The following is an 18,339-nucleotide window of genomic DNA, read 5'->3' on the forward strand; positions in this document are numbered from 1 at the left end:
TGGTGTGGGGAGGGAAGCCTGCACTGCCCCTCCTGGAGAGGCCTGGGGAGAAAGCAGATGTTTTGGAACAACAATCCAGTGTCCCACTCGGGATGTCATAGTGTCTTAGTCTACTTAGGCTGCCATAACAAAATAGCGTAGACCGGGTGACCTAACAGAAATGTATTTTCTTGCAATTGGTGAAGCTGGAAAGTTTGAAATCAGGGTGTCAGCACGTTTGGTTTCTGGTGAAGGTGAGGGCTCCTTCCTGACTTGCACTTTTTTTTTTTGAGACGGAGTCTTGCTCTGTCACCCAGGCTGGAGTGTAGTGGCGTGATCTTGGCTCACTGCAAGCTCCACCTCCCAGGTTCATGCCATTCTCCTGCCTCAGCCTCCCGAGTAGCTGGGACTACAGGCGCCCGCCACCACGCCCAGCTAATTTTTTGTATTTTTAGTGGAGACGGGGTTTCACCGTATTAGCCAGGATGGTCTCAATCTCCTGACCTCGTGATCTGCCTGCCTTGGCCTCCCAAAGTGCTGGGATTACAGGCGTGAGCCACCGCGCCCGGCTGTGACTTGCACTCTTAATGGTCTTCCTCACTGTGTGTGTGCAGAGAGCGTGAGAGCTCGCCTTCTTCCTTGTGTAGAGCTACCAGTCCCATTGTGAAGATGTCATCCTCATGACCCAGTCTAATCCTAGTCACCTCCCAGGCCGGGGAAATGCAGTTGGTTTGGCGGAGGCGTCCAGGATGGCTTCAGTGGGGAGGGAGGAGGTGGAGACAAGAGCGAGTGGAGAAGGCTGTCATCCGGCAAGTGAAACAGGAGCGTGCTGGCAGAGGGGAGAGAGACAAACCTGGAAATTGAGGGTGCTGAGCAGAAGAATGGATCCTGCTTTGTGACGGAGTGGCCCTTGACCTGTACCATGAGCTCAAAACATGATGGCATTATGGTCAGAAATTTTGAATTCACCAAAAGAAGGTGGGGGTGGAGGAGTGAAGTCAGGGTCTGAAACGTCAAGCATGAAATGATGGTGAAAGCTCTGACGGGAATGGTCAGCTCCGTCCGAGAAAGGCCAGTGTCCTCTGACTGAAATGACATGGGAACATGCTGTGCCCACTGGTTCAAGTCTTGGGTACAGAAGGCAAGAGAGAGGTTTTGGGGCATTCAGAAGGAGAGTTAGTGAGACACAGCTCCAGGGAGACAGGAGAGATATTGGTCAAGGATTTCCGTAGGGTTGAAACTGGACTGCAAGGCAAGGAGCTGGGTGGCATGGCCATGAGAGGGGAGCCAGGAGGTGGGAAATGACTGTAAATAATGGCTGTCGCCGGTGACTGTGTTTGGAGATCCTGTGTGCATTGCAGAAAAAATACACGTGAGAGTCTTGGGAGCAGAGCCCTGGTGCACTCGCTTTGGTCCATGTTTTTGTTGTTGTTTTATTGTTTTGTGGCCAGATGTTTTTGAGAATGGACTAGTGTGGTGCTGGGTGTGATAGAGGCTGCTGTGTCTGAGAGCTGGCTCTGCCCCCGCGGAGGTGGCTGAGGGTGAACTGCAGTCTGTGACCAAGGGGACCTTGTGAGTTTGTCAGCACCGTGCCCTCCTCCCGGGTCTGACCGGTGCTTTTGGAGTTCCAGGGGCCATGCAGCCAAGCCCTTCCAGCCAGTGCCTGGATGCCTGGCTCGTGCCCACTGTGGCAAGCATGAGCGATTTGTCTTCACAGGAGACCTGGTCTGCAAGCACCTTCCTTGTAATTCGGCCATCTCACATGCTGCCCTGTTGAACGAGCCTTAGCCTCCTGTTCCTCCCTGGTTGGACATGGGGGTGAGGGAAAGGGAAGGGTCTCCAGGATTTGGGCTTGAGTGATCGGGAAGAAGGGGTACTCTTGTGGAGAGCAGAGGTTACAAGAGAAAGTGTGGGCTTCCGAGGTGGAGGCTGCAGCTGCATTTTTGGACATGTTGGGTTGGACAGATGCCAGGAGCAGAGCCTGTGGATGGTGTGATGCCATGGCCATGGCAAAGCCCTGGGCTGAAAATCACCTGTGCAGACACCAGTGGATGATGCTCGAGGAGCCTCAGGACAGCCACCACAGAGCCCTGGGGAGAGGAGACAACAGGCTTAGGAGACACAGGTCTTGGGACACCAGGAAGAGGCTGGGGAGAGGGAGGAGGCCAGGAGGGAGACTGTGGAGGAGAGCAGCCCCTTGGGAAGTGGGGAGAACCGCAGGGGAGTGAGGAGCCGCAGGAGCCCAGATGGGAGGGAACCTCTGCCCTCAGCCAGGTGATGGGGACCGAGCTTTGTCTGTTGTACTCAGTGACTGCTGGGGAACCTTGGGAGACATCTGCTTGGAGTTGTGGAGCTGAAACTAGATAGATGGTAGTGGGTGGGAAGTGACTGTGTCTCCATAATCAGTTGGCCCTTCCTGGACACCAGCAAATCAGGAATGTGGGGATCAGAGCCAGTGTCATCCTCAGGGTACCTGGACTCGGGAGGCTGCCCAGGAGACAGGCAGGCCAGGAGCTGGACACAGGGCTAAGCAGTGGTTCTTCTAAGGGACAGAGGTCACAGCATATTTATGTGATCAGGACAGTAAGGAGGAGGCAGGAGAGAGGGGATGACTTCTGGTGGGACTCCAGGCAAGGTCAAGGGCAGGACTTGGCCTGGGAAAGGAGTAGGCCGCTTGGAGTCAGGGCCTAGAAAGTTCTGGAGCCTCATCAGAAGACACTGCCTATGTACGGGTGAGGTGGGAAGCTGTGATGAGTGAAGGGGAGGGGCTCGCAGGGGCTGGAGAAGGGAGAAGGGTGTGTGTCAGGGGAGCCCAGCGTGTAGAGGGGAGAAGGAGCCTGCAGGCTCTGCCGTGCCCAGGGTCCATGCAGCCTTGGCAGGTGGCGGGTGGCCCGTGGGTGGGGTTGCCTTTGCCTTTTCCCCAAATAGTGTTCTCTGTGATTTTTTTTTTTTTTTTTTTGAGATGGAGTTTCACTCTGCCCCCCGGGCTGGAGTACAGTGGTGTGATCTTGGCTCACTGCAACCTTCACCTCCCAGGTTCAGGTGATTCTCGTGCCTCAGCCTCCCGAGTAGCTAGGATTACAGGCGTGTGCCCAGCACAGCCAGATCACGTTGAGGACCGGGTGGGGTGTTTCAGAAAGCCTGTCACTCTTGGGCCACCTAGTGCAGTGCACGAAGTGACCCCTCCATAGCGCCCTGGTGCCCTGCGAGACCAGTGTGCCTGTCAGAGTGGGTGCAAGCCGTGACAATGCAGCTCATGTAGCCCCACCACCGTGTGCGTGCTGTGTTCCACACGTCCTTCTCCAGGTTCACACGATTCACCATGTTTTCATTGCCCATGAGAGGTTTCGGAAGCATCTCACCTTCCTGTACCTTTTGTCCTTCCAGGTGCTGCTGTCGGGACTCATAGGTGTCGTCTCCTGGAAGAGGCCTCTCTCCCTTGTGGTAAGTGGCACCTGTGTCTCCAGGTGGCCTTGGAGCAGGGTTCCACCTTCAGATGTGTGAGCAGGTTGGAGGCAATGGCGAAGAGAATTCTAGCTTCTTTTCAGGCAGCAGGAAGCGGAGCTTGATAAAATCTCACTGCTGAAGGCTGATGGGCTCGTGAGAAGTGCTGTGTTTCTTGCAGGAGGTGCTTCTGAGAGCGCCACTCGGTGTCTTGCTGAGATGCTTCAAGGGCATCCTCTTTGTGTTTGTTTTGTTTTGGTGTCCTGCTGTAAGGACTGAGCGTGAACCAAGGACTTTCTTTTTTTTTTTTTTTGAGACGGAGTCTCGCTCTGTCACCTAGGCTGGAGTGCAGTGGCATGATCTCGGCTCACCGCAACCTCCGCCTCCCAGGTTTAAGTGATTCTCTGCCTCAACGCCCGGCCAACAAGGGCATTTTAAGAGTGTGGATGCGGCTTGGCGCGGTGGCTCAGGCCTGTAATCCCAGCACTTTGGGACGCTGAGGCGGGCGGATAACGAGGTCAGGAGCTCGAGACCAGCCTGGCCGACATGGTGAAACCCCATCTCTACTAAAATTACAAGAATTAGCCAGAGCATGGTGGCGGGCATCTGTAATCCCAGCTACTGGGGAGGCTGAGGCAGGAGAATCGCTTGAACCTGGGAGGCGGAGGTTGCAGTGAGCCGAGATCGCGCCACGCCACGGCACTCCAGCCTGGGCGACAGAGAGTCCATCTCAAAAAAAAACAAAACACAACAGTGTGGCTGCATGTGTTTCCTGTAGACATTAAAGCCTGTTTATGCACTATGCATGCATACGTATGATCACACAAACAGATCATATTTTATCAGTGTTCAAGAAATGTTAGATTTTTGTGTTTTGGGGGGAATCTAAAATTCTGTGAGTAAAATAAAGAGAGTTATTTGAATTGCTGTGGCATTGTGCTGAGGAGCAGGCCACGCGGGAGATGGAGAGAGGAGGATGGTTTTTCCCTTGGAAAAATACCCTAAGCAGATTTGTGTCTATTGATTTGTATGCCTGTTCTTCTCAGTGTATGCATTAATATATGTATGTGTCCGTGTCAGGACTAGAGGAAGAGGTTTTCCGGGTTTTGATAGATAATGAAACAGACAGTGTGGCATTTTTCTTCTTTTGTATTAATCAATAATTTAAGATCTCCTCTTTAAGTGATTAGACTTGGAGATAATGACATGTAGTAAATATTAATGGGAATAGAAAAATAACCCACATTTGTCTATTGCAAACACCTCTTCTTTCATGAGAGTAACCATAATGCCCTAAAATGGTATCAGAGAAGACAGGAGTGACCTTAGAGTCAGCTGAGGCTCCTCTTCTGCTGTATTTCGGCTCATATAAGGAGTTTCCTTTTAGAAAAATATTTTTATTTAGAACTTTCAAACATACATAAAAGTAAAGAGACTGCTGTCATGAACCCCTGTGTACCCCTCATCTGGCTTCAACAGATGTCAACATCTGGCCCATCTTGTTCTGTCACTATCTCCCCACCCCTACCTTCCCCCGCAGCCCCTTGCTGGATTATTTTGAAGCTGGCTCTTGGTGCCGAGGGGAAATGCAGTGAATAGGCTGACTGTGGGATTGACATCCTTGGGGTATGCAGTGTGGTGACTGCGCTGCCTTCAGTGACCTGGGGACAGCTGCCTCCTGCGTCCACACCCACCTTCGTGGTGCAGACAGATTAAGCTCTCTAAACAAAGGAAAAGCCGCCTTCCGCAGAGTGGGTGTGTGGATGAAAAGACGAGAGGAATGACGTCCATCACCCAGTCACCCCCACGTACCACCCCAGCCCTGGCCCCAGCATCGGGAATCTCACGGGGCTGGGCATTTTACCACGCAGGATGCGTAAGTTTAGAGCTGACGAGGAATTAGGACCCCTGATGGTGGTGGCTGAGGAGTGTCCCAGGGAAGCCAGGGGAGCAGGCTGCGGTCTCAGGACTCATCACAGTAGAGGGACATAGCAACAGGTGGACCTACTGGAGCGGAGTGTTCAGAGTGCTTGCTCCCCAGCCCTGCCACAGTAGTTGGAGCAGGGCCAGCCTACTCTCTGGGAGGTGGTCAGCACTGACCTCCCATGGACACATTTCCTCCCAAGCCCCAGGCAGAGGAGAAGGGGTTCATGTGGCTTGACTGACTTCCTTGCTTTATGTGGGGAGGTTAGGGTATCATTAGGGTGACACTAACTGCTGGCGCTACCCCCTGACTTTCAGTGGCTCCGTTAGGGTCATTAGGGTGACACTAACTGCTGGCGCTACCCCCTGACTTTCAGTGGCTCCGTTAGGGCAAGGCTACTCTGGCCCTTGTCCAGGTCAGGCATGGCCTGTGATTGAGTCCTTCACAGAGGGACTTAGGGACCTGGCTCCTTCCACCCGAGGGCCGCAGTGTTTCCTAGGGCTGTGAGATCCGCTGCAAGTCAGTGAAAGGGAATAGAGAACAGAAAGGGAACCCTAGCAGTTTAGTTTTCTTGGTCTGAAAATGACATTCATTGCTTGCCTTTCAAGCCATTCAGGAGAACTTGTCATGAGGCCCCGTCTAGGAACCCGTGGCAGGCACTGCCTCTCTGGACAGACGTTACCCAGAGGCAGTTTCCGCACTGCAGACGGAGTGTGTGGGTTTTGCTGGGTAGTGTGTTATCTGTACCATAAGAGTGTTCTTCTGTCGTGTTGACCACAACAGTACAATCTTTTGATTCATTAGCAAAAACTCACTCTCTGAATCATGACCATTGAGATAGTCTCGGCTTTGGCTTTATGAGGAGTAAAGGCATTCACAACAGATGCCAGGAAAATCTACAATATAAATTTCTATTAGGGTGCTCTAGAAAAACATAACCAATGGAGATATACAGATATAGAGAGATATAGATAGATATACACACACATTCACACATGTATATATAAATATCTAGATTATAACATGTGTGTATGTGTATGTATATAGAAAGATTTATTTATTTTAAAGAATTGGCTCACACAGTTGTGGGAACAAGCAATTTGAAAGTCTGTAGTGCTGGCTCGCAGGCTGGAGACAGAGCTGAGGCTGAGGCTGTAGCTTTAGCGTGAAGGGAGGCAACAGGCAGAATTCCCTCCTCCCTGGAGGAGGTCCGTCATTTTCTCTTCTTTCCTCTGACTGGACGCAGTCCACCTACATTATGGAGGGTAATCTGCTTTGTTCAAAGTCTACTGGCTTAGAACTTAATCTCATCTACAAAAATATCTTCACAGCGACATCCAAACTAGTGTTTGACCACATATCTGGGTACTGTGGTCTAGCTGAGTTGACACTTAACAGGAACCATCCCCACAGAGTTTTTGGAAATGTGACCAAAGATCTTCTATCCAGAATAATCCCAAAGAAAATACTGTCAACAATGATGGCAACCATTCATCAAGTGGGACCTGTGTGTCCTCACCTTCACAACAGTCCTGGCAAGAGTAGGTTTTCCGACTCTTTTTTTTTTTTTTTTAAAGAGTTTTTAAAGTTTAAAATAGTTTTTTTAAAAAAGGTTTTTAAAGCGAGGCCAAGACTTCCACACCTTAAGTAATGAGCTAGGACTTGAATGCAAAGCTCTCTGACTCCCAAATCCTCCTTTTTTCCAGCCGACTGTAGTCTGTGTGGACATTGTCTGTCTTCTCTAAGTATATGTATATCACATGACTTACATTCCTTCAACCTCATCTTCTTGTCCCTTTGTATTTTCTGTCTCAGTTGGTGACTCCACTGCCCACCCCGTCTAGAAAGGGGGAGTCACTCAGACTTCCTTCTCCTTCCTCATCCATCATGCTTATTCACAAGCTCTCTCTTTGTGACTCATTTCATTATTATTACTATTATTATTATTTTGAGACAGAGTCTCACTCTGTTGCCCAGGCTGGAGTGCAATGGTACGATCTTGGCTCACTGCAACCTCCGCCACCTGGGTTCAAGCGATTCTCCTGCCTCAGCCGCCTGTAGCTGGGATTACAGTAGCTGGGCATGTGTGCCACCACACCCAGCTAATTTTTGTATTTTTGGTAGATACAGTGTTTCACCATGTTGGTCAGGCAGGTCTCGAACTCCTGACCTCGTGATCTGCCCACCTTGGCCTCCCAAAGTGCTGGGATTACAGGCCTGAGCCCCCGCGCCCAGCCGTGACTCATTTTATTTGTATGCAGCTGCCCCTCTCTTCTCTTTTTTTTTTTTTTTTTTTGAGACGGAGTCTCGCTCTGTGGCCCGGGCTGGAGTGCAGTGGCCAGATCTCAGCTCACTGCAAGCTCCGCCTCCCGAGTTTACGCCATTCTCCTGCCTCAGCCTCCTGAGTAGCTGGGACTACAGGCGCCCGCCACCTCGCCTGGCTAGTTTTTATTTGTATTTTTTAGTAGAGACGGGGTTTCACCGTGTTAGCCAGGATGGTCTTGATCTCCTGACCTCGTGATCCGCCCCTCTCGGCCTCCCAAAGTGCTGGGATTACAGGCTTGAGCCACCACGCCCGGCCATGCCCCTCTCTTCTCTCTGCCTTGAGCCACCATTCTAGGGCAGGTCCTTGCCTGGTATCTCATGTAGTAACCTCCTAACAGATCTGTGTGCCAAAAATCTGGCTCTTCTCCAATCTGTTCTCCACACACACAGAGGCCATGGGTGGTATGTAAAGTGTCCGCCGGACTGTGTCACTCCCCTTCTTTAAGCCCCTTGTGGTTCCCCAGGGCCCACAAAATGGAACTGAGGTTTTCCAGATGACGTATGAGACCTTGTGCAAGGAAAGAGAAAAAGAAGACCTAGAAAGCAAACTACCCTGTCCTGGGACTTAGTACTAGAATGGCTAGAAGTCTTGATTTCAATGATTTTTAAAATAAAAGCTCCTGCTTTTGTTGTCTGTACTAATTATATGTTTTTTTCTTCCTGGAAGTGTCAACTAAAGATGCAGCAGTGAGTTTTCTAGTTCATTCCCAGGGGGACACACTGGCCTGCCCTCCCCCCAACTCCTTCCATAAACACCACACAGTGAGTTGCCCTCTGTGAAAGGAGAGTATCCCTCAGGAGAGTGAGAAGAAGCCGTTTTGGGCCCATGGCTCCAGGGTCTGTGCAGCCACTCCATTCGCCTTGCAGGCCTGGCTGGCTGAGGACAGGCGTGAGTGGCCCCTGCTGTTGGAGCATTTTGGTGCTGCCATCACTCTCCTGGCAGCAGCTTTCCTCTGCAGGGCTCCCAAGCACAAGGCCGTCCGGAGCCCTGCTGCAGCTCCTTCTTTTCATCATTCTGCGCTTACAGACACACAGAGCGAGATGAAGGAGAGCTGAATAGTGTCCGCCGGAGTGACTGATGTGCCGGAGCGTGAAGGCTCTGTTGGGGAAGAGGAAGAGAGGGGAGCAGCAGGCCACTGTGGGCGTTCGGTGAGGGAGGCCTCCCTTTGTAGGCTGGTGAATACAATGTGAGAGGGAGGGGAAGAGAGGAAATGCTGTGTGTGTGTGTGTGTGTGTGTGTGTGTGTATGTGTGTTTACCATAGTGTTTTATAAGTGCCTTTCCAAATGCTGAAAACTAGCGACATAAATAAAGAATATGTATTTTCACATTACTGGGATAGAGTTTTTTAAAAATCTGTGCTTAGTGTCGTCTATGATTGAGATAATTGTCTTCCTTACATTAAACTATAACAGGTTCTATATTATGCTGGATGCCAATTAAAAATCAGATTATATAGCTCTGATTAGATGATTTTTTTTTAATTTTTTATTTTTTATTATACTTTAAGTTCTAGGGTACATGTGCATAACGTTTATATCATGTATAACACCCCAATGCAATCCCTCCCTCCTCCCCCCTCCCCCTGATAGGCCCCAGTGTGTGATGTTCCCCTTCCCGAGTCCAAGTGATCTCATTGTTCAGTTCCCACCTATGAGTGAGAACATGCGGTGTTTGGTTTTCTCTTCTTGTGATAGTTTGCTAAGAATGATGGTTTCCAGCTGCATCCATGTCCCTGCAAAGGACGCAAACTCATCCTTTTTATGGCTGCATAGTATTCCATGGTGTATATGTGCCACATTTTCTTAATCCAGTCTGTCACAGATGGACATTTGGGTTGATTCCAAGTCTTTGCTATTGTGAATAGTGCCGCAATAAACATACGTGTGCATGTGTCTTTGTAGTAGAGTAATTTATAATCCTTTGGGTATATACCCAGTAGTGGGATGGCTGGGTCATATGGTACATCTAGTTCTAGATCCTTGAGGAATCGCCATACTGTTTTCCATAATGGTTGAACTAGTTTACAATCCCACCAACAGTGTAAAAGTGTTCCTATTTCTCCACATCCTCTCCAGCACTTGTTGTTTCCTGACTTCTTAATGATTGCCATTCTAACTGGTGTGAGATGGTATCTCATTGTGGTTTTGATTTGCATTTCTCTGATGGCGAGTGATGATGAGCATTTTTCATGTGTCTGTTGGCTGTATGGATGTCTTCTTTTGAGAAATGTCTGTTCATATCCTTTCCCCACTTTTTGATGGGGTTGTTGTTTTTTTCTTGTATATTTGTTTGAGTTCTTTGTAGATTCTGGATATTAGCCCTTTGTCAGATGAGTAGATTGCCAAAATTTTCTCCCATTCTGTAGGTTGCCTGTTCACTCTGATGGTAGTTTCTTTTGCTGTGCAAAAGCTCTTTAGTTTAATTAGATCCCATTTGTCAATTTTGGCTTTTGCTGCCGTTGCTTTTGGTGTTTTAGACATGAAGTCCTTGCCCATGCCTATGTCCTGAATGGTACTACCTAGATTTTCTTCTAGGGTTTTTATGGTATTAGGTCTAACATTTAAGTCTCTAATCCATCTTGAATTAATTTTCATATAAGGGGTAAGGAAAGGATCCAGTTTCAGCTTTCTACTTATGGCTAGCCATTTTCCCAGCACCATTTATTAAATAGGGAATCCTTTCCCCATTTCTTGTTTTTGTCAGGTTTGTCAAAGATCAGATGGCTGTAGATGTGTGGTATTATTTCTGAGGACTCTGTTCTGTTCCATTGGTCTATTTCTCTGTTGTGGTACCAGTACCATGCTGTTTTGGTTACTGTAGCCTTGTAGTATAGTTTGAAGTCAGGTAGCGTGACACCTCCAGCTTTGTCCTTTTGACCTAGGATTGTCTTGGCAATGCGGGCTCTTTTTTGGTTCCATATGAACTTTAAAGCCGTTTTTTCCAATTCTGTGAAGAAAGTCATTGGTAGCTTGATGGGGATGGCATTGAATCTATAAATAACCTTGGGCAGTATGGCCATTTTCACGATATTGATTCTTCCTATCCATGAGCATGGTATGTTCTTCCATTTGTTTGTGTCCTCTTTGATTTCACTGAGCAGTGGTTTGTAGTTCTCCTTGAAGAGGTCCTTTACATCCCTTGTAAGCTGGATTCCTAGGTATTTTATTCTCTTTGAAGCAATTGTGAATGGAAGTTCATTCCTGATTGGCTCTCTGCTTGTCTGTTACTGGTGTATAAGAATGCTTGTGATTTTTGCACATTAATTTTGTATCCTGAGACTTTGCTGAAGTTGCTTATCAGCTTAAGGAGATTTTGGGCTGAGACGATGGGGTTTTCTAAATATACAATCATGTCATCTGCAAACAGGGACAATTTGACTTCTTCTTTTCCTAACTGGATACCCTTGATTTCTTTCTCTTGCCTGATTGCCCTAGCCAGAACTTCCAACACTATGTTGAATAGGAGTGGTGAGAGAGGGCATCCCTGTCTTGTGCCAGTTTTCAAAGGGAATTTTTCCAGTTTTTGCCCATTCAGTATGATATTAGCTGTGGGTTTGTCGTAAATAGCTCTTATTATTTTGAGGTACGTTCCATCAATACCGAATTTATTGAGCGTTTTTAGCATAAAGGGCTGTTGAATTTTGTCAAAAGCCTTTTCTGCATCTATTGAGATAATCATGTGGTTCTTGTCTTTGGTTCTGTTTATGGCTGGATTACATTTATTGATTTGCGAATGTTGAACCAGCCTTGCATCCCAGGGATGAAGCCCACTGGTCATGGTGGATAAGCTTTTTGATGTGCTGCTGAATCCGGTTTGCCAGTATTTTATTGAGGATTTTTGCATCGATGTTCATCAGGGATATTGGTCTAAAATTCTCTTTTTTTGTTGTGTCTCTGCCAGGCTTTGGTATCAGGATGATGTTGGCCTCATAAAATGAGTTAGGGAGGATTCCCTCTTTTTCTATTGATTGGAATAGTTTCAGAAGGAATGGTACCAGCTCCTCCTTGTACCTCTGGTAGAATTCAGCTGTGAATCCATCTGGTCCTGGACTTTTTTTGGTGGGTAGGCTATTAATTGTTGCCTCAATTTCAGAGCCTGTTATTGGTCTATTCAGGGATTCAACTTCTTCCTGGTTCAGTCTTGGGAGAGTGTAAGTGTCCAGGAAATTATCCATTTCTTCTAGATTTTCTAGTTGATTTGCGTAGAGGCATTTATAGTATTCTCTGATGGTTGTTTTTATTTCTGTGGGGTCGGTGGTGATATCCCCTTTATCATTTTTTATTGCGTCTATTTGATTCCTCTCTCTTTTCTTCTTTATTAGTCTTGCTAGCGGTCTGTCAATTTTGTTGATCTTTTCAAAAAACCAACTCCTGGATTCATTGATCTTTTGGAGGGTTTTTTGTGACTCTATCTCCTTCAGTTCTGCTCTGATCTTAGTTATTTCTTGCCTTCTGCTAGCTTTTGAATGTGTTTGCTCCTGCCTCTCTAGTTCTTTTAATTGTGATGTTAAAGTGTCAATTTTAGATCTTTCCTGCTTTCTCTTGTGGGCATTTAGTGCTATAAATTTCCCTCTACACACTGCTTTAAATGTGTCCCAGAGATTCTGGTATGTTGTATCTTTGTTCTCATTGGTTTCAAAGAACATCTTTATTTCTGCTTTCATTTCGTTATGTACCCAGTAGTCATTCAGGAGCAGGTTGTTCAGTTTCCATGTAGTTGAGCGGTTTTGATTGAGTTTCTTAGTCCTGATTTCTAGTTTGATTGCACTGTGGTCTGAGAGACAGTTTGTTATAATTTCTGTTCTTGTACATTTGCTGAGGAGTGCTTTACTTCCAATTATGTGGTCAATTTTGGAATAAGTGCGATGTGGTGCTGAGAAGAATGTATATTCTGTTGATTTGGGGTGGAGAGTTCTATAGATGTCTATTAGGTCCGCTTGGTGCAGAGATGAGTTCAATTCCTGGATATCCTTGTTAACTTTCTGTCTCGTTGATCTGTCTAATGTTGACAGTGGAGTGTTGAAATCTCCCATTATTATTGTATGGGAGTCTAAGTCTCTTTGTAAGTCTCTAAGGACTTGCTTTATGAATCTGGGTGCTCCTGTATTGGGTGCATATATATTTAGGAGAGTTAGCTCTTCCTGTTGAATTGATCCCTTTACCATTATGTAATGGCCTTCTTTGTCTCTTTTGATCTTTGATGGTTTAAAGTCTGTTTTATCAGAGACTAGGATTGCAACCCCTGCTTTTTTTGTTCTCCATTTGCTTGGTAGATCTTCCTCCATCCCTTATTTTGAGCCTATGTATGTCTCTGCATGTGAGATGGGTCTCCTGAATACAGCAGACTGATGGGTCTTGACTCTTTATCCAGTTTGCCAGTCTGTGTCTTTTAATTGGAGCATTTAGTCCATTGACATTTAAGGTTAATATTGTTATGTGTGAACTTGATCCTGTCATTATGATATTAACTGGTTATTTTGCTCATTAGTTGATGCAGTTTCTTCCTAGCCTCGATGGTCTTTACATTTTGGCATGTTTTTGCAATGGCTGGTACCGGTTGTTCCTTTCCATGTTTAGGGCTTCCTTCAGGGTCTCTTGTAAGGCAGGCCTGGTGGTGACAAAATCTCTAAGCATTTGCTTATCTGTAAAGGATTTTATTTCTCCTTCACTGATGAAACTTAGTTTGGCTGGATATGAAATTCTGGGTTGAAAATTCTTTTCTTTAAGAACATTGAATATTGGCCCCCACTCTCTTCTGGCTTGTAGAGTTTCTGCCGAGAGATCTGCTGTTAGTCTGATGGGCTTCCCTTTGTGGGTAACCCGACCTTTCTCTCTGGCTGCCCTTAAGATTTTTCCTTCATTTCAACTTTGGTGAATCTGGCAATTATGTGTCTTGGAGTTGCTCTTCTCGAGGAGTATCTTTGTGGCGTTCTCTGTATTTCCTGAATTTGAATGTTGGCCTGCCCTACTAGGTTGGGGAAGTTCTCCTGGATGATATCCTGAAGAGTGTTTTCCAACTTGGTTCCATTTTCCCCCTCACTTTCAGGCACCCCAATCAGACGTAGATTTGGTCTTTTTACATAATCCCATACTTCTTGCAGGCTTTGTTCATTTCTTTTTCTTCTTTTTTCTTTTGGTTTTCTCTTCTCGCTTCATTTCATTCATTTGATCCTCAATCGCTGATACTCTTTCTTCCAGTTGATCGAGTCGGTTACTGAAGCTTGTGCATTTGTCACGTATTTCTCGTGTCATGGTTTTCATCTCTGTCATTTCGTTTATGATCTTCTCTGCATTAATTAGTCTAGCTGTCAATTCTTCCACTCTTTTTTCAAGATTTTTAGTTTCTTTGCGCTGGGTACGTAATTCCTCCTTTAGCTCTGAGAAGTTTGATGGGCTGAAGCCTTCTTCTCTCATCTCGTCAAAGTCATTCTCTGACCAGCTTTGATCCGTTGCTGGCGATGGGCTGCGCTCCTTTGCAGGGGGAGATGCGCTCTTATTTTTTGAATTTCCAGCTTTTCTGCCCTGCTTCTTCCCCATCTTTGTGGTTTTATCTGTCTCTGGTCTTTGATGCTGGTGACGTACTGATGGGGTTTTGGTGTAGGTGTCCTTCCTGTTTGATAGTTTTCCGTCTGACAGAAGGACTGTCTGTTGGTCTGTTGGAGATTGCTTGAGGTCCACTCCAGACCCTGTTTGCCTCAGTTGAAAATGCAGAAATCACCGGTCTTCTGTGTCACTCGCGCTGGGAGTTGGAGACTGGAGCTGTTCCTATTCGGCCATCTTGCTCCGCCCCCCAGATGATTTTTTAAAAGATTCAGTGAACCATCTTGTGATGGCTTATGTATCAATAATGCAAACAGTCTCCCATAATCACAGGTGATATACGTTTTAAAACCTTGAGTACAGTAGCATTGAATTGGATATTAGATTATTTATAATAACTGATACTATTGAGAGAATAATAACTATGGAGTTGAGAACATTTTTTAGAATTTATTTTTACCAATAACAAATTAGTTGTAGTTTAGGACAGTTTTTTTTTTTAAAGCAAAGTAAATCTACTTTAAGAAGCACTGATCTATGGGAATATGAGTACCACTATATGGTATAGATCCAATAATGTGTTTAGTACTGTTTGCATTTTATATTACATCGTTTGAGGAATCTGGCTTTTTGCCTTACTCAGATGGTGGTTTATTTTTATTGCTAAGCTTTATCAACCCAGACAGAAACATGTATCCATCACGGCTCAATCAGAGAAACAGGACTGCTTAGAGCCAACACCAAAGATCTTGGTGAGCTGGTTTACTCTATCACTGCTTTGACTCTCTGTCCTTCACAGTAACCACATCCACCATGCCTTTGGCAATTTAGTGCTGCCACCTGGCCCCTGCAACCCTGGGATCTCACCATCTTCACTGCATTTAGGGACCCTAGTTAGATGGTAGCACAGAAATTCCAACTGTAATTTGTGGTCTCCAGAGAAGAGTTCAAGGATGCTGAGGTTCCTCTTGCATATTTATTTCTCGTAATTGTAGAAAAATGTGTGCCTCTGGATCCTCTTGGGTTGGGTGAGGTCAGACAGGCCAAATCTATTCTAACATTCCAATCTCCTTGAGTCTTTAGATCCCTTCGTCTGTGGTTCACCAAAAAAGTCTGGCATTTCAACTTCACTTAATATAGCCCACCTTCGGCTTTGTATTTTAGCCAGCCAAACAAGCTACTGTGGGTTACCTAGCAATAAACGCGGTCTGATTCGACTATATATTTTCCCTACCTTGATCTCACACCATTAATGGTAAATCAGGATTGCCGCAGCCTCCTGTTGTGAGAAAGCTTCCAGGCCACAGCATAGGAACCTGGGAAGAGCATGGCAGTCCTGCGTTAAGGGAGCTGTGCTGAGCCTGGGAGTCCAAGGTGGCTAGAATTTGCAGAACAAAGTGCCAGAGAGGAACGACTTACTCAGGCAGAGGGTTCTGGAGATCTGGAGAGGAAGCCCTATGAATATTCAGCTGCTACTGGTCAGCTCTTGCATGTAAGGAAACTGAGGCCATGAAAGAACTATCTGAGAGGACTAGAGAGAAAAGTGCCAGTCACAAAATTAGGGTTTTCCCACCATCCAGATTGGAGAACCTCATGATTCGCTTGGGCATTGTATAGAGTATGCAGAAGAGTTTTACCTCAGTAGTGGAGAATAACTTGCCTTGAGCTAAATGCTGTTCCAGTTCTGCCTAACAAATATTAAAGCAAGATCCAAAGGAATCGAATAGTTTTCAAGTAATTTACCAGTGTCCCAGAGCAAAGTTTAAGAAGTTTATAGGAGTACAAAAGTATCCAGCACCAACTAGATAGCATTCCTAATGCCTAGCATCTAATCAAAGATTCCTAGGCATACAAAGAAGCAGGAAACTATGGTTCAAAGAGACAAGAAAAATCAACCCATTGAAACTGCTACAAAATTGATGCAGATATTAGAATTATCAGACAAGGACATTAAAACAATTATTAAAAGTATATGTTCCAAAAGTTAGACACATGGAGGTCTAAAAAAACCCAGTTGAACTTCCACTGATGAAAACTACAATGTAAGAGAGAAAAAAAATCTCTGGATGAGATTAATGGCAGATTTGGAACAAGAAAAAACATGAGTGGACTTATAGGCATTGCAATGCAGTGTGCATTCTCCAAAATGAAGAACATAGAAAAAAAGCATTTTTTAAACAAAACTATGAAAAAAAATCAGAGAGCTTTGTGGAATAATTTCCAGAATCACTAATATATGTGGAATAAGGAGTGAGGGCAAACAGAAAAAATACTTGAAGAAATAGTAGTAATTTTTTTTTTTCAAAATGGAATAAAAACTAGAAACCCACAGATTCAAGAAGCTCAATGCATACAAAGAACCAAAAATAGGAAAAAAAAAAAAAAAACCACACCAATGTATTATAGGGTTTATAACATTTATATAAGTAATTGTATGAAAATACTATAAAGGAGGGAGGATGGAAGTATACAATGTAAGATTCTTAGACTATACATGATGAAGTCTAATGTCACCTGAAGGTAAACTATGATAAATTAAAGTTGTATCCTGTAAAGCCTAAAGCAACCACTAAAATAAAACCAAAAACCCCAAAGAGTTGGCTAAGAAACAAAGGAAATCAAATGGAATCATAAAAAATGTCCATTTAATGCAAAAGAAGGCAGAAAACAGGAGAAAGGAAACAAAGAATAGATGGAACTGAAACAAAACAAATAGTAAGATTCCATTATCTATTTGAATTTCTTCCATGAATTGCTTGTACGTATTTTTTCTGTGAGACTGTGTTACATTGATGTGTGAGATTTCTTTTTTTAAATTTTAAACTCTAGTATATTAAATATTCATTGTTTTGAATTTAGCAAATGCATAAAAACACAATAAGACAATTTTTAAAAATTACCCCAAATCCCAACATTTAGAGATAGACATAATTACATTTTGCTGTTTTGCCTTCCATTTTCCCCTGTGCATACACAGATGCATACATATTTTTATGAAAATTAGAATCAGAGTGCACCTAACTATTTTGTAACCTGCCTTTTTTTTCTGCTTAGGAGTATTTCATGACTGTTGCTCCATTCACTAAATATTTCTCAGTACAACCTGTTTTAAACAGTTGCATATTACTTTGTTGTGTGAATGTATTAACATGTAAGCAATGAGAAAGGGACATTTTAAAAATTGCAAGGAAAGAAGTTGTTTTCTAATACCCTTAAGCAATTTGAAAATAACCATTTAAATCCAAACAGTTATAAAATTCTTATTTGTCTGCAAAGGAAGATTCAATAAAGCAACTCAAGTAGGAGACAATAAAAATAAAAAGAAAGCAAAATAAAAGAGAATGAAAAGAAAGCGAAACAAAAACACAACAAAATCTTATAATTTCACACGAAGTCTGTAGTTTAGTTTTCTGTTAACTCAAGTGAATCTGCCTAGTGAGACTAAACCAGAGGGGCTTCCATGTTAGCATTTACCCTGCAGGGACTCCAGTTCAATCTACTCCAAACCCAAACTGATTTCTTTTTGCTCCTCTCTCTCTTTAGGAATGTTTCTCCCTTTCCTTCAGTTGCCTTGTTCTAAAACCTAAACTCAGGTTCCTTTGGTTCCTTCCTCCTCCCGACGTGATTCAGTATATTGAACCATATTATTAATGTATCAATTCCTTACCTTCTAGTCTTTCAAACCTCTCCTTCACTGCCACTGGCCCTCCTTGGGGGGCCTCACTTCATTTCCTTATTTTTATTTTTTTTTTGTGGTTTTTTTTTCTTATCATAATACTTTTCTGTTTTTTTTTTTTTTTTTTTTTTTTTTTGAGACGGAGTCTCGCTCTGTCGCCCAGGCTGGAGTGCAGTGGCCGGATCTCAGCTCACTGCAAGCTCCGCCTCCCGAGTTTACGCCATTCTCCTGCCTCAGCCTCCCGAGTAGCTGGGACTACAGGCGCCCGCCATCTCGCCCGGCTAATTTTTTGTATATTTTAGTAGAGACGGGGTTTCACCGTGTTAGCCAGGATGGTCTCGATCTCCTGACCTCGTGATCCGCCCGTCTCGGCCTCCCAAAGTGCTGGGATTACAGGCTTGAGCCACCGCGCCCGGCCTACTTTTCTGTTTTAAGTGACTAATATTTGAT

At 44.9% G+C, this 18,339-nt stretch overlaps 1 protein-coding gene across 2 annotated transcripts in view; it reads left to right on the forward strand.

Moving 5' to 3' along the window:
• FAM189A1 (family with sequence similarity 189 member A1) overlaps positions 1-18,339 on the forward strand; it is a 466,288-nt gene that overhangs the window by 199,629 nt on the left and 248,320 nt on the right. For both annotated transcript variants that reach the window (XM_033190738.1, XM_033190739.1), the window contains exon 2: positions 3,367-3,423. In XM_033190738.1, the coding sequence (XP_033046629.1) occupies positions 3,367-3,423 (57 nt within the window). The remainder of the gene's footprint in view (positions 1-3,366; positions 3,424-18,339) is intronic.

Source organism: Trachypithecus francoisi, unplaced genomic scaffold (genome assembly GCF_009764315.1).
Source record: "Trachypithecus francoisi isolate TF-2019V2 unplaced genomic scaffold, Tfra_2.0 Lachesis_group3, whole genome shotgun sequence".
NCBI lineage: Eukaryota > Metazoa > Chordata > Mammalia > Primates > Cercopithecidae > Trachypithecus > Trachypithecus francoisi.